General features: G+C 39.3%; 2 protein-coding genes and 1 long non-coding RNA gene across 8 annotated transcripts in view; 2 read left to right on the top strand and 1 right to left on the bottom strand.

The window, feature by feature from the left end:
- The window catches only part of LOC135239999 (uncharacterized protein KIAA1958), a 32,535-nt gene extending 14,770 nt beyond the window's left edge, over positions 1-17,765 (top strand). Inside the window, exons 3-5 of one of the 4 annotated variants that reach the window (XM_064309073.1) lie at positions 11,375-11,560; positions 12,292-12,495; positions 12,865-13,815. In XM_064309073.1, the coding sequence (XP_064165143.1) occupies positions 11,375-11,560; positions 12,292-12,495; positions 12,865-13,172 (698 nt within the window). In that variant the 3' untranslated portion in view covers positions 13,173-13,815. Of the gene's footprint in view, positions 1-3,685; positions 3,827-4,299; positions 4,618-4,821; positions 5,286-11,374; positions 11,561-12,291; positions 12,496-12,864; positions 13,816-15,150 lie in introns of those variants that run through there. The other 3 variants (XM_064309074.1, XM_064309075.1, XM_064309072.1) reach the window with 3 other exon arrangements.
- A 652-nt stretch (positions 17,766-18,417) lies between these two features.
- inip (ints3 and nabp interacting protein) lies at positions 18,418-21,689 on the bottom strand. 3 transcript variants are annotated; one of them, XM_064309077.1, is made up of 5 exons: positions 21,552-21,689; positions 20,969-21,016; positions 20,527-20,623; positions 19,032-19,122; positions 18,418-18,710 (listed from the first exon to the last, which is right to left on the bottom strand). In XM_064309077.1, exons 2-5 carry the CDS (start codon positions 20,991-20,993, stop codon positions 18,615-18,617), a joined length of 309 nt encoding a protein of 102 aa, XP_064165147.1. In that variant the 5' UTR covers positions 20,994-21,016; positions 21,552-21,689; the 3' UTR covers positions 18,418-18,614. The 3 variants fall into 3 exon arrangements, with proteins under 3 accessions (XP_064165147.1, XP_064165149.1, XP_064165150.1); XM_064309079.1 differs by having other exon boundaries at positions 21,547-21,651; XM_064309080.1 differs by lacking the exon at positions 21,552-21,689 and adding an exon at positions 21,121-21,450.
- Positions 21,690-21,693: 4 nt separating this feature from the next.
- LOC135240003 (uncharacterized) lies at positions 21,694-23,275 on the top strand. Its single transcript, XR_010325542.1, has 4 exons — positions 21,694-21,832; positions 22,138-22,185; positions 22,754-22,849; positions 22,938-23,275. It is a non-coding gene; the product is annotated as an uncharacterized LOC135240003 (long non-coding RNA).
- The last annotated feature ends 687 nt before the right edge of the window (positions 23,276-23,962 follow it).

Genomic DNA, 23,962 nt, shown 5'->3' with positions numbered 1-23,962 from the left:
GGTGGTAGAAGTGATGATACTTCAAAGAACAAAAATGTGTTCGTTTTCTGCTTGGCATGGAAAAATGATTTCATTAAAACCCTTTGCACCCTTGAGAATGAGCGGTGAAAGTAAAAACGATGGCTCCTTTTTGTCAGTGACATGTAGCCACTCAAGTTTGGTTGAATATCTTGCGATCTCTGCACAATGCTGACTCTTAGTTTAAGCACTGGAGTGTTGTATTGCTTGGGCCCTGATCCTATGCTTGCAGTTAACTTACTTAATGTTATGCTAACAGCTATGTTGCCAACAGCAGGTATATTAAAAAAATTTCAATAGATAATATTAATTTGTTAATTTTGGACATACTTCTACATTGCTATCAAGTTTTTTCTTCAGATTTTAGATGGGTAAATAAGGAAAACATTTATTTTATATAAATGGTAAAAGGTGAGGAAGCGGAGTTGAATTTCTAACTAATAGCTGTTAATAATAATGTTAATATTAGCCCAAAAGGCTACCAAATTCAGAGCAAAGACAAAGTCCCTCGCTTTCTAGTTGCACTGTTGGAATGATTTGTGTGGTTCTACTCATGTCAGTGTGGATAAACACAGATTTATTTCTTATGTTTTTCCTGGCCTGTGAACACAGTGAACAGTGCTGATAGGTGATTGGTGGAAATTTCAGTGCTGTACACATACCTACAGTACATTCATTGGGGAAAAATGGGATATATAAGCCATGCCTGTTAGCAGCCTGTTTCATTTAGCGAGTCAAAAACAACAAACGGGTGTCTGCATGTGATAATGAATTAGCACTCTGTCCTGTGCCAAATCACATATCCAAATGAGCAATCACCCGCTCAGCACAGGTGATAAAAAAAACCGTAAAGTTCAGCACAACTCATTTGCCCCCCCCCCCCCCCAAATCTCAGCGACTGCATCTGTGTATTACATCGTATTACCCTTCAACTAGCCACCCTCCGCACCATCTGGTGCTTTTCGCTTTGATCACGGCTTTATTACACAATTTTGTTTGCAGGTCACAGCATGTGCGCAATAAGAATGACTCCATGTGATGCGTTACACATCGTCTGCTCAAGGGTAAACAGAAACGAGTACGGTGGACCGTGTAGCACGCAGAACTATACCAGAGCTACACTGGGAATGCCTCACTTCTGCTTATTTTGTTTATTTCTAAAAAAAACAGATTTTTTGATGAGCTCATATTTATCATAAAGACTTGTGGATCTATGCAGCAGTTAATCTGTCATGAATAATGTCATCCTTTGATTTGATTCGTTCTTATATAAAAATAAAAATAAAAACATTTTAGGGGGCTGCACGGCACCTATGCGTCATGTTGAAATGCAGTTTAGTTTGCCATTAACGTCCATGGTGCCGCAATGACCACAGTCATTTCTGGTGCGCAGATTGTCCAGTAAAGTAAGTGCAGCTTAACACGCATTTTGCTATGAGTGCCCTTTTACTGAACAAGAATTAAAAAATAATTCGGAATTTGCAGGATCCTGGGGCCCAGTTTTTTAACCCAAGACATTTAATTTGCTACAACTGAATGTGAATTTAAAATCAATCCCGTACATTTTGAAATTTCAATTTAGGAAGTCAACGAGATGGATGGTGCCATAATTGATTTTCTTCTTATTAAATGAAGACGAACTGTGAATATAGAGGTAAGCATCATGTGTATTTACTTTCTTTGTTTAAACAATGAAGACCCCTTTCAGCCTTGCAAAAATACACCACAGTCCCTGATTCTAAACCCCATAATTGTGTTGTATCTGAAGGTCAAAAATATTCAGCTTTGCAAATTTGATTTGCATGTAATGTGAAAGTGATTTTGGTAATTACATTTTGTGGCCAGATCTGTTTGATATTTCTATCAGATACAGACAGATGGTTTCTAGTGTCTTTGTAGAGCCCTCTTAATGTTTTTTATTTTTTATTTTTGCTGAACGTAGAGAGGCAATCTAAGATTTATTTAGTTTTGATCAAAAAAATTATCAGGTATTGTAATCACAAAATTGTACATAACATGCATGTGCTCTTGTTATTTGCATTCTACATTGATTTATTTGTCTATTGATTTATTAGCATTGATAAAAACCTTACAAGCTTGCTAACTGAAATAGCATTTACATCTCGGGAAATGCTAAATGGATGAATATGTGCGATCATGTTTACAGGTCTATCTGTCCAGAGAGAAGACGGCGGAATATAACCAATATTCTGATGCCTTCCTCAGTTTAGGAAAATGGTTAGTTCTTAATATATAATTTCACTCATTTGTAATTGTTTCTTTCCACATTAAATAAATTGATGATTGCTTATAATGGTATTAAAATCATCTTTTTGTAGTATAAATATCCCTTCATTAGTATCATGCACGTAAGGATTTTATAGTTTTTTAAAATAATCTTTTTGCTTTCTAGAGTTAGACTTCTGTTGCATCTTGAAATATTACAGTACCTGCATAAATAAAGTCCTGAATGTGTTGGTTTGGATTGTAATGTTTTTATTTTAGGAATACAGATTTCTTCAAAGGTTTTCAGACCTCTTATTCCATTGCACTGGAAATCTTGTTTCAGCACGTCAAGCGGAGCAGCTTTGCATTAAATTGACATTTTCTGTAAATTGAAAATGCTATACGCGTAGTGCAAGACCATTTTCTTGAGTTCAAAAGTGCGACTGTCCAGGATAATCACTTTGTATATAGACGAGGAAGAAATTTTGAGCGGAATAAATTCATAATTGGCATATTATGTTCGTTATATAATTTCCCTTTTTACATATTTATTAGTCTTACAGCACAGTTTCTTTACTTTGTGTATTAAGCATTCAGATTTGTTGTTGCATGTACATTTCCTGCTTGACTGAACACAAATATTGCATATATAAAGCAGGTCTTAAAATAAAACGATGACAGCTGGGGTAAACTGTGATCTCTGTGTTGTCTGCTTAGACGGCACCATTTTTGTATGGGTGAATACCTTAATAATATGCAGTCATGTCAACTACAAATCAATTCTGCTTTTGAAGGATACCCTTTTTTAAGTATGCTTACGCAATATTGAATTCGACTCGAATAGTTTTGGAGTGACGGTGCTTCTGAGTCGGTTTTATTTCTCTTATGATTTGGCGTTCGATTTTCAGATGATTTCATGTCTGATTAATCTACAAATGGAAACATTATTTTGACCGACATAAGAAAAACAATTAGTGTTATATTAAAGACATTTGATCTTTCATGTCATCGTTTGTCTGCTGTATGAAGTGGTGGGTTCTTCGCGTAATCGTGTAAAAGTGAGAATCTGCTGGTCACTTCCTCAGGCGTGTGGGACCTACTGGCCCCAGGTGGTTGTTGCCTGCATTTTACACGTCCAAATTGTGTCAGTGGTTTCTAGAGAAACCATGAAAATGAATTAATTGTGTGATAATCTACAGATAAAGGAGGTTTACGTGTCATAGAATTAATTATGGTGTTTACATGAACTATTTTCTGTGTTCATTTTGGTTCTGTATTCATCATTCATTTTAATCTACGCAGGCACACAATGATATGCATTTCTATATTGAATAGACTGGTTGAGGTGCACTTATAAATAAACATTGTTTAAAAATCAGTGTAATGTTTATATTTTCCACTAAATTTTTTGTCGGTTTTTTTCTTCTGATTTTTTTTCCAGGTACAGCTTTTCAACCAATGCCTCTGTACAGCTTTGAAACTGAATACCAACATATCTGGCCCTCATATCCCACCTGTACTACAGATAGCAATAGGCTGATTGAGGAGAGGAGGAGGCTTGAAGCATTTGTTGCTAGCATAGGTGAGTGAGAAAGTGTGTACTTAAATTCAGCCTCTTCATGCCTGGGGGAAAACTGAGTGAATGTTTGTGTGTTGGAGATCTATCACCTTGATACTAACAATGAATGAAATTAAGTGAAAGAAACATTGCATTTATGTGGCACTTCTCTAGAAGCTTTAAGTGCTTTACAGTAATCGGGGTAAACTCACCTCAGCCACCACCAATGTGTAGCACCCACCCGGTGGCCATTTTGCACCAGAACGCTCACCACACATCAGCTGAGCTGGAGAGGGAGGGAATATTTTTTTTAGGCAATCAAATCAAGGGATGATTAGATGGCAGGTGGAATACATATACATACAATGCCATGTAGGTGTAATTCAGAGGAAGCTCTTCGGAGACAGTGGCTTAAATATGATCGAGCGGGCCATCAAAATGGCCGGTTATAAGAATAAGTTCATACCTCTAAAGACTTTTTTTTCCCCTTTCTGCAGATCCAGTGCAGCTGCAGATTCTCCAGACGCTGATCACTAAGATCAGCGCGTTTCATCAGAGGACGCGGCAGCACGTGGCCTGTCCCCCCCGGGTGGGGCAGCAGGAGCTGTACCCAGGCAGCGGGATATTCCTGTCCTCGGTCAAACTGTCCGCCATTCACCAGGACTCCCGGAAGGACTGCATGCGCCTCTTCCATTTGCTGTTCGAGCACTTCTTCAGCGAAGAGGACCTTGTCGGTGCCGTGGCCTTCGGAAAACACGGGAAAGTGCCCGACGGGAAGAAGATTTTGGATCGCAAAACGGTAGATGGGATCATATGTAAGTGTTCACCTTGCCGGTTGGGTGTCTTGAAATGGTTTCGACAGACGGAATTTATACGAGCTGCTTTACGGTGTTGATTCTGTATGAAATTTGTTGATAGATATGTATATGTGTGCTGAAAAATGCCTGAAAATAAATGTGGTGGTGTAGCTATACTTTTTTTGTTTTCACTACTTACTCCTTCAAAAAATGTGATTTCAGCTTACGTCCTTCGCTGTTCAACGCTGGATGGGTGGACATCGGTGGAATCATCAAAACTGAAAAAAGCCTGCATAAACAAATGCAGGCTAAGAATGAGTCAGAAAAAAAAGTATTTGAATCTTGGAGTTGGTAACTGTACTTGGATGTCATAACTGATGGGGTAACTGTCATTTTAAATGAAATTGTGTGAGGTCAGTATTACCAAGCTAATTTTCGACTGAAAAATGATCTTTCTGTGGTGATACATTTACAAAAATGATGTTGTGTGCTGTATTTAAGGACACAAAGAACAAAGTGGCAAATATTTTGCTTTCAGGGTAGCTGACATGTTAAAGAGTATGTTTTCATGTACATTTTCATCATGCTTTACATATGTAAACTTTATTTAATTTTCTTTAATGAGCATTGTTGTGAAATGAAAAAGGCTGCATTTTCATTCATACAAATAAAAATTTGCTCAGTGATTTTCTGCTTTATAATTTTTTTAATCTTTTTATATTTTTATACAGTTTTAATGTTGTCAGCGGTATGTGCTTTTGCAGATTTACATATTAGGAGACCTTGATTCAGAGCTTTCGCTTCTTTATGTATCAGGGTGTCCTTTTAATGCCGTTTTACCTAGAGAAATTAGGGGACGTACACATTGAAATTTTGCCTGGGTGATTACAAAATGCTGTCAGCCTTTCAGACAAAAGAAATGATTGTCAACACTGAATCGACAGTAGTGAATGAATAATTGATAGCGCGAGAGGCTGTGATGTATCGTGAATAGTCATGGCTACAGGGGTGTTGTTAGGTATGACGTGCATCGGAGTGCTGGCAACCGCCTGTAGCCGTGACCATATTCACGATACAGCACGGCCTTGGGTGCCATATTGCTTTTATAACAGTTACAGCATATAGAAACAATTAATTGATAACACAATATTATTTTCTTTTCAATATTATTAGTAAATGACAGTTTGTGTGCGGAGTGATACTGTTTACAAATAGGCTGTTTGATCAACTATTACTGTATTGGATTTAAAATTCCTTTGGAACACCGTGTCAGCTATTCAGCATCCAGGATCGAAACAACCTGTTTTCTAGAAATCCAGTTATATGTGCACAGGTACATATAAAGCGCTGAATCATCATTGCATATGAAGGCAAAATAGTCTTACAATTTGGCTGGATATTTCCTCATAGTTGAAGTCAGATTATCAATACCTGTTGAGGCATAGCAGCATATGAATGTGTTTTATATAGACAGTATACACACACATACATTTAAATGATTATTTAAGGTTCATCACTCAGTCACAGACATTCGCCGTACAAACGTGAATGTCTGTGACTGTGTGACTGAGTGATGAAGTTACACCATTGGTCGGCCAGATCACGTGTGTTAGGTCCAGCCATATACTAGGTTTTAACCTGGTCTTGTTTGGATATTGGGAAGTTCCTTTTGGCTTCCACACTTTGCTCTTTGGTCTCATCTATCCACAATACCTTTTTCCAGACCTCTGTGGGCTCTTTCAGGTACTTATCAGCAAACTGTAATCTGGCCTTCCGGGTTTTATGGCTAAATAGTGGTTTGCATCTTGCAGTGTAGCCTCTGTAGTTCCATTTAGAAGTCTTCTATGAAGAGTAGTAACTGACACTTCCACACCTGCCACCTGAAGAGTGTTTTTGATTATTTTAATTATGGAGCTCATTGTAAATACCCTATTCAGTTTCATACCGGATGGACTGTCTGGTGCATACTCTCAGTGCATCACTTTTATTTCACATTAGTTAAGTGGGGCTTTGCAAAGCATTTGTCCTCTGTGAAATCACGTGAGCACATTTTACAATATTACCTATAAAACAATGAAGTCCATTTATCAAATATTTAAATAATGTAGCAAATGAGTGCACTGTTAAACTCAACTTGCCATTCACATTTGCCATTCAAAGTTTGTTGTGAAACCTAAAATGAGAAAAATGATATACATATACGATATACTAAATAATGAAAGCAATTGCCTCATTCTAGTTTTGACAGAATCGGGATAATCTTTCTATGTGTGTAGTGACACCTTAGTGTTGCGGTGCAGTGTTTGACATCTTAACATTTTGCTTTCATTTTTTAATTATTTGCTATCATTTGTTTGGTGATGATTGAACCATGAATTCATCATACCCTGATTTACATTTGTAGTAACATCGGTGTAAAAATATAATTGCTTTGCGTTGTATATCCAATATTTAATTTTTTGGTAATAATCCGATAAAAATAATAACTACATAAAAATAACCCCTGCTGGCTACAATTAATCATTGTGTTTTTTATAAACAGAGTAATATTTTGTAATGCACATGCAGTCTTTTCAAAGCTCTGCAACATTTTAAAAATCTGATGTTACCTCTAAACATCCTTGCACAGTCTATCCATGTGTGCACGATTTATAAAATGGACTTTTGAAGTAACTTCCTTTGGATCTCTTTGAATCCAACCACAGACTGATATTATTTGAGGACATAATTTGTGGACACAGAAATGAACAAGCTACCATAGTTCACGTGTTTGTGTGCAAGTGAAAGTTCATTTTCTCCAAAATGTATGTATGTACGTACTCACAAGTATCTTGTAATATTGTTAATATTTGTGATTTGATGTGCAGAGTCCTACATTATTCCAGACTTGACCGAACATTTGTTTGATTTTGAATTTTCTAAATTGATTGGCCCTTTACAGTCACATAGCCCTTTACATGTCACAGTCACATAAACATTTATTTGTTCTCATAGCAGCATCCTTTTCATACCTTTTACAGAGAGGCCTCCCAAAGATATAGATTCCACATTAAATTAACATGGCAGTTGAGATGCCTTGCCAGGTATTTGTCTTTGGCTATATTCTTTGCCATGCTGAAATTGTGCCCATATGCTTGTTGTATACAGTCTGAGTAAAATTTAGACATGTATTTGGGTGTTATATACTACATTTAATATTGACAGATTCAAGTTAGATGCAACCTGTATGTCAGACATGAATTCCATACATTGTAAATAAATTGCTTTTGTTACAATTTTATCTGTTGCAATTTGAATGCTTTAACCAACTCCATTTTCAATAAAGTGTGGCTAGACTGCATTTTTACTTAGGGCTGTTCAAATTATATAAATTGGATGTCTTTGTCGAGGTGTGTGTTCATACTATAGCTGCCAATGATGTTGACAGCCAATTCACTGAAATTTAAATCTTTTTATATCATCCCTCCTGACTGCCAGAGGCAGTGCTTAACTCTGGATATCATCTATCTTGCGCATGTACCGGTCAGGTGTTTATACTAATAGTCATGCGTGACCTTGGATGACATATAGCAGTGGCAACCTTGTATATCAGCCTGAAATCTGTTACTTCTATCTTCTTGCAGATGGGATTTTTGGAAGTAGGTTGAATATTAACATGTAGCTAAGTGGCTAGTAGTTTGCGGTAGCCTCGCAATCTATACAGCAGATTGGAGCTGTGCTTGTCCTTCAGAGTCTGCATAACCACTCAGCTACTTTCCCTCGCTCCATCCTGTCTGAATGGTTCCTTTGTTGATTCTGTCAGCGACACCACCCGGGTTAACGGCTGCGGTCCTCGGTCTTTTGGCTCAGACCCTGCGGGCTTCGGGCTCAGGCTCTGTTGCTAAGGGCCTCAGCGATGCTTAGCTGCAAGCCTTCGCCTTCATGGCAAGAGAGCTTGCCGCCGAGTCTGGCTCGCCCCTGTCAGAGGCGTGCAGGAGAACCCTGTGTGGTTACGGGCCAGATGTTTGGCCTAGCAGCACAACAAGCCTTGGAGTGCAGTATCCAGGCAAAGCAGACCAGACAGCAGTTTTCTGGTCTATGGAGGGAGCCTACATCTCTAACTAAGCAGAGGCCCCCCTAGGGGGATAATTCAAATCCTCTTTACTGGAGAAGGGCTCTAAATAAGTGTGTAGACAGCTTGATAAATCTTGCTGGGTTCTATTCGGTTTACTTCCTCGTTCTAAAAAAGGAGGGGAGTTTTCTCACTGTCCTTGAATTAAGAAGGCAAACCTGTTCCTGACCGTTTTGCACGTCTGCTTTTTATAAACTGCAGACATTCTCCAGGCTGTTTAACAAGGAGATCGGTTCATGTCCCATTGAATTATGGGATACATATTTCAATGTTCCAGTTGCGCCTCATCACAGATCGTTCTTTTGTTTCGCATTAATGGACCAAGCTTACCAGTTCAAGGGGATTCCAGTTGGGCTTTCCCTGGCCCCTTGAGTATTTGCCAGGTGCATGGGAGCCACCCTGCCCCCATTGCAGCCTAGAGATGTGTGGATCCTCCCATACCTGGTGGACTGGCTGATCTATTCTTCGACCAGGGAGCTCTCAGCTCAAGACGTGGGAGTCCTGCACTCTCAAGTGACCTGTTTAGGTCTTGCAGTCAGCTACAACAACATTTGCCATTCTCCTTTTCTTTTTTTTCAATTCAGCAAGGTTGCCTGCTAGCACATCTTTACTTCAGCCTCTGTGGTGATGCCACTGGGCCTTTTGTCTTTGTGCCTTTTCCAGGTCTGGGTGAATGGTCTCCACTTGGACCCGAAGTGGCACAAAAGCAAAGTCAGGCTCTCAGTACAGTGCCTCCTGGCCCTTGCGGCCATGGAGAAGAAGAGCTCGCCCAACTGTGGGTGTTCCCCTGAGAGTCCCGTCACTCACTTCCCTCGTAGGTGAATAGTGTTAAATCTGATTCCACCAGGGATTTGACAGACAACATGTAGGAAGTGAGCACTTACAAAAGCCTCAAATATAGGAATAGGATACAACATGCAATGATCCCTCATGATGCTCCCAATGCTCTGTAGTATTGACTAGAGAGTGAACCTTGTTGGCATTGTTGAACTTATTAAATAATAGACATAATTGTAAATTAATCAGAATATGGGCTATCCATGAACTGTTGTAACTAAAATTCCATATCTGGTTAGCCTGGATAGACTGTGTGCTCAATAGCCAATCAGATTTTAATTTTTACAAATATAACAATGCAGATGCACAGAAAAACAGTAAAAACAAATCTAATTTGCAGTTTTATTGCGTTGTCTGTGTGAAGAGGTTCCGTGATTGTTTTAACTACAAAATATATCTTGTTCCACATTTTGTGGCCTGTTCTATTTAATGCATGAATACGACCATATTGGTTATATGAATGTTAAATTAAAAGAACCAATGTACACTCAAGTGGTATGAAATCCATGTACATCAAAGTTCTTCTAGTCTAGCAGAACTTTTCAAATCAATTATAGTTTTCTTCAACATGAATATTTAGTCTAGAGGAAAGTGCCTGCATATGAACAAAATTGTGATTGATTTTGGCTTTGGGTTGATTGCTTTAGTTAAAATAGAATCTCTTTGAAAAGTTGAATCTTACAAGAGCTGCCAGTGTCTTATGAGCGAGCATTCAATACATTATAGGAAATTTAACAGAATACAAAATCACTCTGAGAATCTATTATCTTTGAATACTTGAAAAGAAAAAATGTGAGTTATGCATTTCATATATTCATACTGATTTATGAAGTCATATTACTGTGAAGTTTATAGAATATTCTGTTTTTTCATTGAAAGATAACTGAGTGCATGCAGCGTTGGAATAGCAGAGTCATTCTACTGTGAAATGTTCCAACAAATTGTTTTTGTTATTGGGCTCACAATAACATGAATTATATCTTTTATAATCAAAATATTGACACACCCATTAATTACAATATCAAAATGATGGCTTGATAAGGAAGCTGATTCCCATCATAATTACACCAGTTTTGTCTTTTTTGATTAGCAGGTAGGTTCAAGTTTTGTTCTTCTAAATTTCAGTCTTGATCTTTGGATCTTATTCTGACGTTTCTTTTTTTTAGTAATAGGTAGCAATGAATGTGTTGGCCACGCACACATGCCTACTATTAAACAGAACTTTTCCGTTAGATTTTTACAAAAAAAATTTAAACATCCCTATACTCTTGTCTGTACTTTGCCTAATTATAATTTCAGGCAAAGCCAGTGCTTCTCCACCCTGCACAATTCTTCATTCAGAAACATTCACCGTTTTTTATTACCATGGATGTAACATGGTGAGCATCTGATTTAACTGTCCATAATTTGCCAAGGCACAATTTCTATTCTGTGAGAATTTGCAATGGTACTTTGGTAAATGTCCTCTAATAAACTGGTTTGAATGTTTGTGAATGTTATGTCTTGCATATTAAAGGATTTGATTTTCTATGCTCTGTCAGTAACTAGTCATGAGAGAAGATGGTTGTGCGTGGTGAATCACACATTCAGTCTCAAAAGTTTTGAAAATTAATTAATGCTATCAGTTTTATAGGTTTCTCATACAATGTACGGTATTACTTGTATTATAATTGAATGAATAACCATGTTAATTAAAGAAACTGTGATTATATACATTTATTGACTGTTTGCAGTATTTCCCTTTAGCTAGAAATATTGACTGGATCTTATTTGTGTTAGAATTGGTGTTTCTCCCCTTTTGTAAACTACTGCTTCTTTTTTAAACAGCGCCGCCTGCTCTATTTGAAATAGAGAGACTGAAAGGTCTGCTGCAGGCAGAGAGGAGCAGGAGTGAATTGATGGGAGAGACAATAAACAGCCTTAAGCAGGACAAGGAGCTGCTCCAGCAGGAACTGACTAAAAAGGCCGAATTAATCTGCGAATTCCTCCAAGAGCAACTCAGCAACCGCCCAGGTACGAACAGAGCATTCTTGTATTCTATAATGAAGATGCTACAGCTTTTAAATACTTATGGATTCATTTGTATAGTTTGTCGGTATGTCTGCTTTCTGAAATTCTACATTCCATTGCACTGTAAAAACTAAGATATAAAATGCCTAATCTTGAGTAAAATATACATTTTAACGCATGTACGTTTTGTTTTTATTTCGCCATCACACCATTTTGTGAGTATGAACAACTTCTGCTTAACACTGGGTGCTTAAATAAAAGCAAACAAGTACAAGGGATCACTATTTTAATTAATTGTTACGGAAAAAATATTATTGGTGTCATTAGAAGCATGAGATGTAAGTAATTTAAAGACAGTCTTTGGGACAATGGGGGGAATGCATTAATGAGCAAATGGTTATTGATTGTCATGGTGATGGATTAACTGACCTCAATAAATTCAATAAATGCAAATTATAGATGATGATATGGAATGGATATCTGTCCAAGGAAGACTGTCATAGGCAATATGGAGTGATAGAAGAAATAATAAATGGAAGACGATGCGGGGAAGAAGGGGGAAAAGAAAGTGGTTGTGAAGAAAAGGTGTTTTTGCAGCAGTGAGAGAAGTGAGAAAGATGGAGAACAGACTGAGAAAAACCAAGCTGTGCTCGAGTTCACTTGCAAGATCTGACAGTGTTTTGTACCATGGGGGTGGTTCCATAAAAAAATATTCTTTTTTTTTTTTTTTTCAGAAAAGAGGAGGGGCCAAACCACCAGCAAACAGGAGCCAAGTGGCTCACGTCAGCACGTCCCCATGTATTCTGACGAGACTCCGGCATTCGAGTCGCCTGCCCTGTTTGATTCATTTGATGAGATAGAGTTGCATCAAAACGAAAGGCCGAAGATAGTTAAGAATCCAAAACGGAACAGGGAAGGAGAGAATACTCGTGTTCGCAGTAAGTACTGCACAAACAGAAATGACTCTTATGAAGCTAAGGGAAATTACACTGTTCTGAAAAAAATTGTCGATTCGAAACAGGTCAGTGATTTGTAATGAGGTTGCATTAAAAACCAGCATGTACGAGGTATAAGCTCATGGAGTAAGCATTTTTATGAATGATTAAGACTAATTGTTTTGCAGTGTAAAAAAAACAGATGTTTGTTAACAAAATAATACTATGCTGACTAGATGCATATCTTGCTCTTTAATTACATAAAAATATATTTTAAAATAATTGTTAAGTGAAACTTTTTCTTAAAGTTTAAGGCACTTAAATTTCTGAGCATTCTTCACTTTAAGCACGATGCGTTTGTTCTTTCCGCAGTGAAAAATGTGGTGGGCGTCATCGCGAGGTACATGACGGCCCTGCAGGAGTTCCGCAGGAGCGTGTCCATGAAGGCGGCCTTCGACCGGGTCGGCGTGGACCGCAACACCATCTCCAGGACAGCCGCCATCGCCGAGCTGAGCCTGGCGGCGCCGGAGGTCTTCCACTCCCTCCCTCCCTGGGACGAGAAGGAGGAGACGCTGGCCCACTATTCCTGCCGGTGCCGCCAGGCCATGGACGACACCGTCAAAGCCAAGATCAAAGCAATGAAGGCCAAGGGCGAACTCCTGCCCATAGCCAGCAAATGAGGATGTCTGTTGTGTTTTTTTTTTTTTTTCGTGTTCAAGCGATGAGTGTTTCCATTTCGAATGGAGATTCATTCGCACTTTACCTCCTCTCCTCCCATTTTTTTTTCCTTCTCCCGACCGCTTATTTTTTGAGTTTGTGTAAGAGACTTGAGAAGTTATTCCTGGTTATCTCTGCTTGTACACTATTTTGTCGTTAAAACCGTGGTGCATAGGAATAATCTTGTTCATGACTTGTTTTGTATAATCGTGAGAGGTGGGTCCAATAAGAAGAAATGACTGGTGTTAGCTGTTCACAAGATAGTTACCGTAACACTAATTAATCTTATGAACTATATAATTTTGTTAGTTTGAATAGGATTCTAGTTGTGATACTTTTATTACTGACGTGTATGGACATTCATTTTTAATCAGTGAAAGACTGAAAGAGAAAATGCAGATAATTTGTGCTGTCGTATTGAAAGAGGTTTAATTTCTTTCCTACAAGCACACATTTTTGCCACCTGTTTCAGCCAATATTTTTGTTACTACGGGAATATCAGATAGCATGTCTGTGTTTGTGTGAGGTATAAAATGTACTAACACAATTGGTCTTGACAGTCATGGCTGTTTATGTAATGTTCAATAAAACAATTTTAAAGGAGAAGTTGTTCTGTTGTCAGTTTAAACATGGGTGCCAAAATGATATAGGATGCAAAATGTTATTTTACATGGTTCATATTGATAATGCATTATGCTGACATGAAAGATAAAGCTCAGCTGTCTGGACATACCAATCATTCATCACTCATTTTAGTGATGCTCATTGTGTCATGTGTGCTTGGTATGCCCCAACAATAGTTAGAAGACCACTAATACCTTTGAGTCATTTTAATAAGTAGAGTCTAACCTGATAGAATAGTAATACAGCACCAATTGTAAACCATGTGTATTATTATTTACATGTGATGTACAAATGGTCATATTCTTGGAAAAGCTTATCAAGTCTTATTTCTTATTTTACTTATACTTGACAAATTATGTTAAGTTGTCAAGTATAAGTGATGTGTGCTATTATACTCAAATCTGTTTGGACGATGTTTGAAGACGGTATGGTGTCTCTAGTTGGTCCACTGCTTGGGCTGTGTCCGTTGTATGGATCGTTTGGTCACATGGCTCTATGCTGAGGTATCTTGGCTGTATGCTGGCACTGAGGGAAGGCTGCAAAGAATTGCCGGCTGGCCCTTCTTTGTAGGTTTTCTTTGTGACAAAGTCCTATTGGTTTAGGCTTCTCACCAAAAGCTATTTGGACATGGACGTGGCGTGTGGCACCAAGGCAAGTCCTGCCTGAGCAGTTCTGTCCCTTTCTCCCTCTGTCATTGCTTAGTTCACAGATTGTTAAGATTCAGCGTTAAATGCCCTCCTATATGCTCTAGAATACATGAACAGCTGCTGATTGACAGAGTTTGAATTTGGGGTTCATCCCTAATTTAAACCATTAGCTTGAATGGACAGTGCTGAGGTCACACATGATTGGCAGTAAATGTCCTAACCGGGTCCTGCTAGGTGTCATGCATGCCCTGACCCCCGTCCCACCTGCCTTTGGGGTGATCAAGCTCGTGTCTCATCTGCAGATAAAACCATATTTAATGTGCCTGTTATGCACAAAATTTAATGTGGTTGAAGACACTAGGCCTCAGTGGGTAGCTGGAAAAAAATGCAATGTTATTTCATTAGGAATTCAAACTACAAACTGAGCAGTTTGACTATCTACGGTCAAACATTATTTGATGTTGTACTCTTAATCAGTGCAGAAGTTTGTTATAGGTTTGAAATACCTTACAGAGTCCCTATATATAACTAAGTTATACTGTTTTTAAATCACCATTTTAAGAGGGACTGTCATTGATCGAAAAGTTAAAATTTTCTTATATTTTTTTTACATACATGACTTTTTCCTTATTTAATTTTTTAAAAAACAATGTACTCATTTCCTCAACAGATTTGGAGGAACGGCAAGCCGAAGCTAACCGAGAGCAGAACGAGAAGACCATCCGCAGCACCCAGACCGCTCTCCGCAACTTCCGCGACTTCCTCATATCCAAGTACCCATCCGAGACCCGCGAGATCTACTGCATCCCGTGCGACGAGCTCGACGCCTACCTGGCCTCCTTCTTCGTGGATGCCCGGCAGAAGGACGGGTCCGAGTACGAGCCCAACAGCCTGGCCAACTACCAGTGCGGGCTGGAGCGCTACCTGAAGGAGCAGCGGTACAGCTACAGCATCACCCGGGACAAGGAGTTCCGCCGCTCCCAGGAGGCCCTCAAGCAGAAGCAGCTGGAGCTCAAGTTCAAGGGCAAGGGCAACAAGCCCCACAAGTCCATGAAGCTGACCTTCGCCGACGAATTGATCCTGAGGAAGAGGGGCTTGCTCAGCCGCTTCAACCCGGAGGGGCTGCTGAACCTGGTGTGGCTCAACAACACCAAGGCCTTCGGACACTGCACCGGCTTCCACGGCTCCTCGCTCAAGTGGGGGGACGTTCGACTGATCGCCAGTGAAACCGGGCTGGAGTGCTTGGAGTGGAGCTACCAAGAGTACACCGACGGCAACACCAAGACCAAACGTCCCGGGACCGAGTGCCGCATCTATGCCACCCCCCACGCCCCCCAGACCTGCCCCGTGCAGGACTACAAGGAGTACGCCCAGCGGAGACCTCAGGCCATGCTGTATGAAGACGCCCCCTTTTACCTGTCCATCAAGCCAGTGGTAAACCTGGCCGCCCTGCACTGGTACAACAGCCAGGCGCTGGGGAAGAACAAGCTGGCCAAGATGGTTAAGACCATGTGCGAGAAGGGCAACATCCCGGGGAGGAAGACCAACTTCAGCGTCTACCAGAGCTGTAGCACTCTGTCCGAGGCCCAGAGCAACCAGCTAGTGCTGATCTGCAATAACCTCAGCCAGCAGGCCTCTCAGTCCAGGAGCTCCCATCCAGGTGCTACCAATTTTGTCATCGCTGGGTCCTTTGACTCCTCCGACAACATGTGAGTCCCGCCATCCTGTTGGGAGCAAAGTTACAAGTCGTGTCTTTGTCAGGAAGTGGACGTGGCTCAGAATGACTGGATTGGGCTCCTCTACGGCTTTGTAGTTCCAGAATTGTGCGTTCTATTGTGAGAATCTATCCTCAGTGTGGGCTTCTTTTCTCTTCAGAATCCTTTTTCAAGGAGACATTTGAGTGGGGAAAGGTTCCATTTTTATTCCTCTCTAGTTTCAGTATATCTAGCTAAGCAGATAGATAAAGTACTTTTATAATATATAGGTATTCGTTCCATCATTTCATGAATACACTGTGCATCGGAAAACGTCATCACAATGCGTGTTTTAAAAAAGTAAAACATATCAATTTTGATGAAATTCCGGAACCAATTTGATAAAAACTAAACAAATGACTGGCTGTGATGAGATTGAGTGAGCGGTGCATAAGCACTACACCTCGTTAGTGAGAGAGATGATTGGGCACAAGCGATAAAATTTTACCTATTTGAATACTGAGCTGTGTAAAAAGTTAGAGAACAGATGAAGGAACCAAATGTGCCCAGTTTAAGAGAACAATGCCTTAGTGCCATAGGTATGTTAAGAGAATGTACCAAGTCAGCACACTGTCACTTACCTACTGTCCCATTTTTCTTACATCCATTAATCTTTGTATCATACTGTAAGCACCAGAACACAATTCTGTGGGCTGCTAGTGCAAAAGAGAGTTTCTCACCTATATATTATTTTAAACTTTAACGAAAGTACAAATATATGGGTGTATTTTCTCACCCAAATGTCTCTAGCAGGGAAATATACACAGGACCACTGACGATCCAGGATGTTTCATGTTACCCCGTCATGCCGCCATTTTGGCATGTTATAACGTAAAGAGTGTTTGCGCTTCCATTTTTCATTTACAATATATCTGTAAGACAACTAGACAAGTTGACTCTGTGATTTAAAGTGTGAATGTAACTTAAATATATAATCATTACATTGTATCATCACAGTTATGACTTCCCTTTCACACGTAACACTCATATGTTCAAGAGTTTATGGACCTCAAGTGCAGAAGCATCACACACAGATGTGTTCCATTCTCCAGTGAAATATGTTCATAATCCATACTGTAAAACTTAAGGCTGTACCTAAAAGCCATAATTACAAATATTGTCAACTCTGTTATGGCATAGAGTCCTGTGCCATCTTCCTTCTCTTGGATACTACAAACTTACCTGGAATTTAGCTCCACCTCCCCTGGTGTCTGGTAATTTTTTGAAATATCACCATGGCAATGGATCACTGTTAATTTACAGATCTCATCCAATCACATCCTTTACTATACTGGCATTATAACACATTTTATAATGATTTTTTTTATTTTGAGTAAAAAATAAAACTCCAAGTTAATATTCATGAACTGATTTTGACTCATCCATTGAAATTGTTCATGAAGGCTACAGTTCGGAAATGTGTCAACTTACATAGTCTTTGTCACAGCTTCTGTTTCATTCAGAATAATATAGCCTAAATAAATCTAAATAACCAGACTCCTCTTTGTCCATCAACTTTTTTAAATGATGTTCAAAAGTGCTGGAGTTACACATTTCAGATTGACATTTGTCAAAACTGAATTTTACCCGATGGACCATATGCGCTGTAGTATAGTATTTGCCTCTTGTTTAGAAGTTGCACATTGCTAACATTATATTGAATATAGTTAAATAATAAATATTTGTTTGAAGTAGTTCAATTTCTCTATGAAAGCGACACGACTAAAACGTTTCAAAACATTTTCAATTGAAATGGCATACCAAGGCATGCCAAAAATAAAGGGATATCAGCTAAATTTATTTTCAAGCAATTTTGATTGTGCAACATACTGTTCTCCTTTAATTTTTTATATTTTAAAAAACAGTAGCTTGAATAACTGTCAAGTATCAGGAGTTTGACTGTGCATATGAGAAATTCTAAAAAAGGAAAGGCTGGATTTTTCCTTCACCCACATTGAGGCTTTAAAAGGTAAACTGTTTTATCGTCCAGACATACCTTACTGATCTGTGTTCAGTTCTGCTATCAGTGCAGAACCAAGATAAACATTTACTTTGTCATGCAATTCCTCAATCTCTGACATGGTGTTAGTCATTATTCTGATGGCCCATATAAAATATATATTTCATAATCCTATATAGAGCTAAACCACCATGAAATTAAAAGCGAACTACCAAAACAAAAATTTAATTTTCTACTGGAATTTTATTATAAAAAAAGAAAAGAAAATATTTAAACACATCAGAACCAACAGGAGAGAGACTAAAATTTGTTATCCTATTTTCTGAAACCCTATAAAATGGTTGGTGGGTTGAACAAAAATCGAGCGTGGTAACGTGTAAATGTTCCGCCTCAACGTCTTCTTATCTTGGTCGAACTGCATTACTCTGGCTCCAATCGTGGCAAAACAGGAAGTATGAGGTTTCCGAAGGAAGAGTCCTGGGTAATGAAGAAGCCAGACGAATGTGCATGTGCATGCTGAAACAGAGAGAGAGATTCTTCAAGACAAATTATACCTCCGATATCTCATCACACTCAGGGAGGGCGTGATGCATGATATATGAGAATAAAACATGCCTTATGAATGCTGCTGTCATAACACCCATCTACAATGTCTGCCGAACAACCTGCTATTTCATTGTCTGCATTTTAGTCCACATCATGTTGTTTCCCCCCCCCCCCCCCCCATCTACTGTAATAATATTATTACGGACATACACAAATAGGTCTTTTAAGATGAAACGTGTTAGGCTATATGGCACACTATAGCACACCTGTGATACCACACCCGGGCCTCACCTGTAGAGCTGCTTTCTGCTGAGCAGCGATGTGCTGCTGCTCTGCGTGGTCTCTAAAGTCCTTATTCAGGGCTGGCCTTGAAAGAGGGATACTAACAAAAAGAGGAAAGAAAATATGACTTTAAAAAAAACCAAAAACAAAAACGTTCTTAAATACCCCATGCTAAAACTTTTCTTGCGTTGAAAGTGTTCACTCAGCCATAACCTACAAGACGTATACTTTTCCCCCCAAATGTATAAACAGGAGAATGAAAACACATTGATGTAACCTATGTTTTTTTCTGAATGTAATTATCCATCTGTATGGATATTAGTTTCAAGTTTGCCTCTGATTGGCCGCCCGCTAAACAGTCACGCCGCCAGAAAAGAGCCAGAAAAAACCTCAGGCCAAACTCAAGTGGTGACAGAAGCTTCTCTGAATCAGTGGTAAGAAACATGCAACAAGCTAGCTACAGGCACTGCTCTTATCAAATCAATCAATCAAATTTTATTTGTATAGCGTATTTTGCAGCAGTTGTCACAATTCGCTTTACAGACAACCCTGGCCTAAACCCCCACAGGAGCAAGCCTAAGGCAACAGTGGCAAAGAACAACTCCCTGTGGCACATGGCAAGAAACCTCGGAAGGAACCAGGCTCAAGGGGAAAATCCATCCTCCTCTGGTTGGCTCAGGGTGTTGATTGGTGACCAACATGTCAGTCAGTCTTACATGAAGCATGGGCAGCAGGTTGTTTTAACAGCTACGTGATAGCAGCAGTCACATCTGTTACCGTAGTAACATATGGTGTGATGACAGTGTAGGGATGTGCGAGTTTATGAAGTGAGTGAGGATTCAGTGGCATCATTTCTATAGCATATCAGTGTTCTCACTGGCCGCATCTCCATGCCAAGAAACCTGCGGATGACTTTCACTGCTGCCAACAAGGAAAATGCCCAAAAGCTCTTCCAAGGTCCAAGGCCTTTATCAAAATCTTAAAAAAACACAATATTTCAGGTTCATTGCCTGACCAGAGAAGGGTGGTGTTCAAATCTGACAGTAAGTGTAACAAAAATAGCTGTAAGCAGCAATGCCAGGGAGGCCCATCAAATGATCACGGACTGGAATTGACTGAATGCCCCGCCTACAGTGCTCTACAGTAATTAGGGCTTAAAGACCTTAAAGAGGCAGCACAGCACAAGACAGGCATCCAATAAGCCCTGTCAAACACATGTTTATAATTGTAATTAATAGGTTCATATTATGGCTAAAAAAGGTTAAAGTTTACACTGGCTCTGTCTAGACTGGAACCCTCGTCTGTGTCATTTGAAGATCATTTTCAGCAAAGGTTGGTGTCCTATATCTCAAGGCAGTCCAGGACTCGGCAACCAGTAGGCAAGTATCCAAAGAAATGCTACCCTTCAAGGAAAATAAACAAGGGTAGCGTGTCTTTGGAATAGTTGAATTAAATGAAATAGTTGTAATGCTAGTAGTATGTGTCTATGCGCTGCTCGCACTACCTTGCTCCTGGATTGTTCATTGACTGATTCTGTATAAGGCGCCTTTTCTCTTTATCCAGCTCCGCCAGAATAGCCACCCGGTGGTTTTTCTGAAAACCTGTAAGTGAGTTTAAAAACACCAGTTAAAATGACCAGTTTAAGTAAAGTCTAACCTCCTTTAGCCAAATGCGTCATCATGCTTTGCCCAAAGCCATTGATGAACGGTTGGGAATTTCAGCTATTATTAAGATCGATCATGAATTATTAACGTAATAATGTATGCGCGCTAATAATATGTACCGCAAACATGTTAGGATTGCAGGACGCTAGGGCGCAATGCAATTGTAAAAGTACATTTTGTCAAAATGTCTACTGAATTCTTATTTATATTTTTTTCAATCAATGCACTGTCAAACTAGATGGCCGACGGTGACCCAAAACACAAACAGCGACACCTTCTCACCTTGACCAGGTGGATTTGAAGCCATTTCTTCAATGAAAAAACAGCAGCCTGTCAAAACGGATAACAGGATGTGACTTTATTAACAAACATGTTCGACCGAATAAAAGAGTTGTTTTACGTACGCAGCTAGGTAATGTTAAATAGCTGCATACCTGAAATGTTCAACTATGTGTTCACTGCTTCATATCGATACAGTCTATGATATGAACCAAACAATATTGGGCAGAAAGCTGATATTTACTCCCCCAGTTATGTTTTGTAGCTAGCAACAAGCTCAGACTAAATATAGGCGGCACAGCCGATTATTTTGCTCAAAAATGAAAACGTAGGATAATTATTATCCTTTTCGCGAATTAAGACTGCTACCGGTAGTGCAACGTAAAACTGGGAAAACAGTATTATAGATACGCAAGATGGCTAATCAAACACTTGCTACCGGCTGGTGTAAGCACTCAGTCGCAGTCAAACTTGCATCGTAAGTCGAAATGTAATTTTGCCAGTGAATATTTCTTCCGTGGTTAAGAGAATTCATTGACAGCTTGCCTTAGCAAATTCACATTCAACGTGGCTACATGTACATTACCTTAGACAACCAACGTGAGACCGACAACTGCTTTGCGGATAAACCATCGGGATAAAAAACAAGAAGCTGTCGATTTTGAATCGACGCTTTCTGATGACGCACACACACGTAAACTGCTTTGTTTTGCTCTTTCGCTGTAGCCGCCCAGATTAGTCGCCTAGAATATCCTTGGTTCTATGAGGGAAAACATACATTCAGTCAAAAGGCATTTTCCTTAAGTTATCAATTAGACTAAAGAAAGTGGGGAACATACAGTGTCGAGCATGGGTGTCAAAAACACTGTAAGGCTTACGGAAATGTTTCTTGCTTTTGTGTGGAGTCCTTATGAGACGAAAAATGGTGCATTGAAAGTCCCTGAATTTTATTTAATGTTGTCCGTATGAACCCTGTTTTCGTGTTACACATTTTATCGTTGAGGCTCGCTGGGAAGGGGGCCCTCTCTTCCATGTGCAGTTATGAACATGGTTTCGCCGTGCCATATTTTCATTATGGTGATTGTGAAATTTGTGGCCCCCCCAACCCCCTATGCAATTGTAGAGTTTTTATTGAATTATTTGATTTCTCTTTGTATGCTTTTCATTTATAGTTGGTGCCCTGTCACGGAAGGAGCCACAAAGATATAATTTCAGAGGAGGTAGGCTATACAAAAGGATGTTGTAGCTTTGAGCTGGTCTGATTGTCCTTTTTATTCTGAATTTTGTTGAAGCTGCACAAAATTACTACATTATTAACTCATACTAGCGCTAATGATACCAGAGCCAATTTCTTTTAAGCATTTGTGATGCCGTTTTTATTTCCCAGAGGTCTGGAACCCCCAGCTTGGCATTCCAGCTCCACCAAATACATCAAGCTTTGCAGATGTTGTTGAATTTTTACTAACTACTTAATGTTGCAGGCAGGGATAAAAGTTGAGGATTTTGGGTGCTATCCAGCTGGCCTAGTAACTTGGTAAATGTACTTTTCCAGTCCTCTGTTCTACTGCTTAGCAGCTACCTGGTCCAGACTTTGTCAAATTAATGGTTAAGTGATGGATTTGCTAATGAATTAATTGGTTACATGAGCACAATATAGGCCTATTTACTTTTGACCCAAATTATTTGCTGAACAGAGTAATACCAAGGCCTGAAAAAGTTACAGAAAATAATACATGCCCAAAACATTATTTTCACAAAATACTGACTTAAATTGATTTTCTTTTACAGAATTCTCTACAACAGCTCAAATGGAAAGTAGAACACAAGATCAGAGTACAGGCAGTTATGGATATTACATGGAAACAGCTCTTTGCTCATTAACGGGTATTTGCAGTTGTTTCTAGAGGAAATTCAGTTTTGTGAAAAGTGCAAATATGTAAGTATTTTCAGCCACAACTCTGTTTATATCCAGAATTTCAGAGAATGGTGTTGCAGCAGCTTGCCACAATCAATGACACCCAACAAGAAATCATGCAGATTTTAAGGAGACTGAAAAGCAACGAGTCTGGTGCGTTAAGGGGATCATTGCTGGATGCACTGGACCTTGCAAAATCCGAAGATGAGCTGCAGGTCTTGGAATACCAGCTGCAGGACAAAGAACATCAGGACAAAGTTTTTTTCCTTTTCAAATGTATTGACACTCAGTGTTTCTCCTACAATTGCACTGGCGTAGTAAAAGTGCCATTAGTACTAATTGGTATTGGTACTACAAGGTGCTTTCAATAAAAATAAATAATATTTTTGAAATTATTCTCACTGCAGCTTGTTTTTTGTCATCCAATAAATTTGTATTATATCAAAACAATTAAAATAGGCCTACTTAAAAATAAAAAATAAAAAAACCAGCCGGGGCTCAGGAGGATAAACATTCCATACTGCACTGGAGGGAATTTTGCGAAAGTGAGATTACAGTAAACAACAAGTGAATAAAAGGCACACGTAAGCGATTTTAAGAATCACATTGCATTTGGCTCACTGTGGTCTGCTGTTGACAGCACTCCTTAATATCCGGCAAATAAAATTTTCAAGCTACTGAGTTTGCTCACAGTTCATTTGTTTGTATTAAACTTTGGCTTCATATCAATCATCAATCGCTGATCTTTGCTAGTCTCTGAGCACAGACCACAGCACTGAAGCTCCCCCTCCCCCTCCTTCCCACCAGCAAATAGAAAAAAATCTTGAATGTTTATCTATCCATCTTAACATATAATTGTTGCTGGAGCGAGTTTATATTCTTAGACTTGCCCTGCTATCTAGGATAATTTATTATGATTTTTTTTTTTTTTTTTTTTGCTGTAGAGAAGATATACAGAGGTCACGTGATAACACGAAGTCATGAAAGCATACAGAACTCTGCCTATGGAAAACAAAAGATCTTGGAGGAACTAGTAAAATACATAAACCGCGGGATTTCTTGTCCACGCTGGGGAAGTCGTA

The sequence above is a fragment of the Anguilla rostrata genome, chromosome 14 (genome assembly GCF_018555375.3).
Source record: "Anguilla rostrata isolate EN2019 chromosome 14, ASM1855537v3, whole genome shotgun sequence".
Lineage (NCBI taxonomy): Eukaryota > Metazoa > Chordata > Actinopteri > Anguilliformes > Anguillidae > Anguilla > Anguilla rostrata.
This window is presented reverse-complemented; position numbering and strand designations above follow the sequence as displayed.

Excerpts from the sequence above, each read along its gene's own strand:
- inip (XM_064309077.1), bottom strand. The coding sequence starts at position 20,993 with ATGGCTTCAAATCCACCTGGTCAAG. Across the intron at positions 20,624-20,968 it reads TTCAAATCCACCTGGTCAAG|GTTTTCAGAAAAACCACCGG; the intron begins GTGAGAAGGTGT and ends ACTCACTTACAG. Across the intron at positions 18,711-19,031 it reads AGCAGAAAGCAGCTCTACAG|CATGCACATGCACATTCGTC; the intron begins GTGAGGCCCGGG and ends TCTCTGTTTCAG.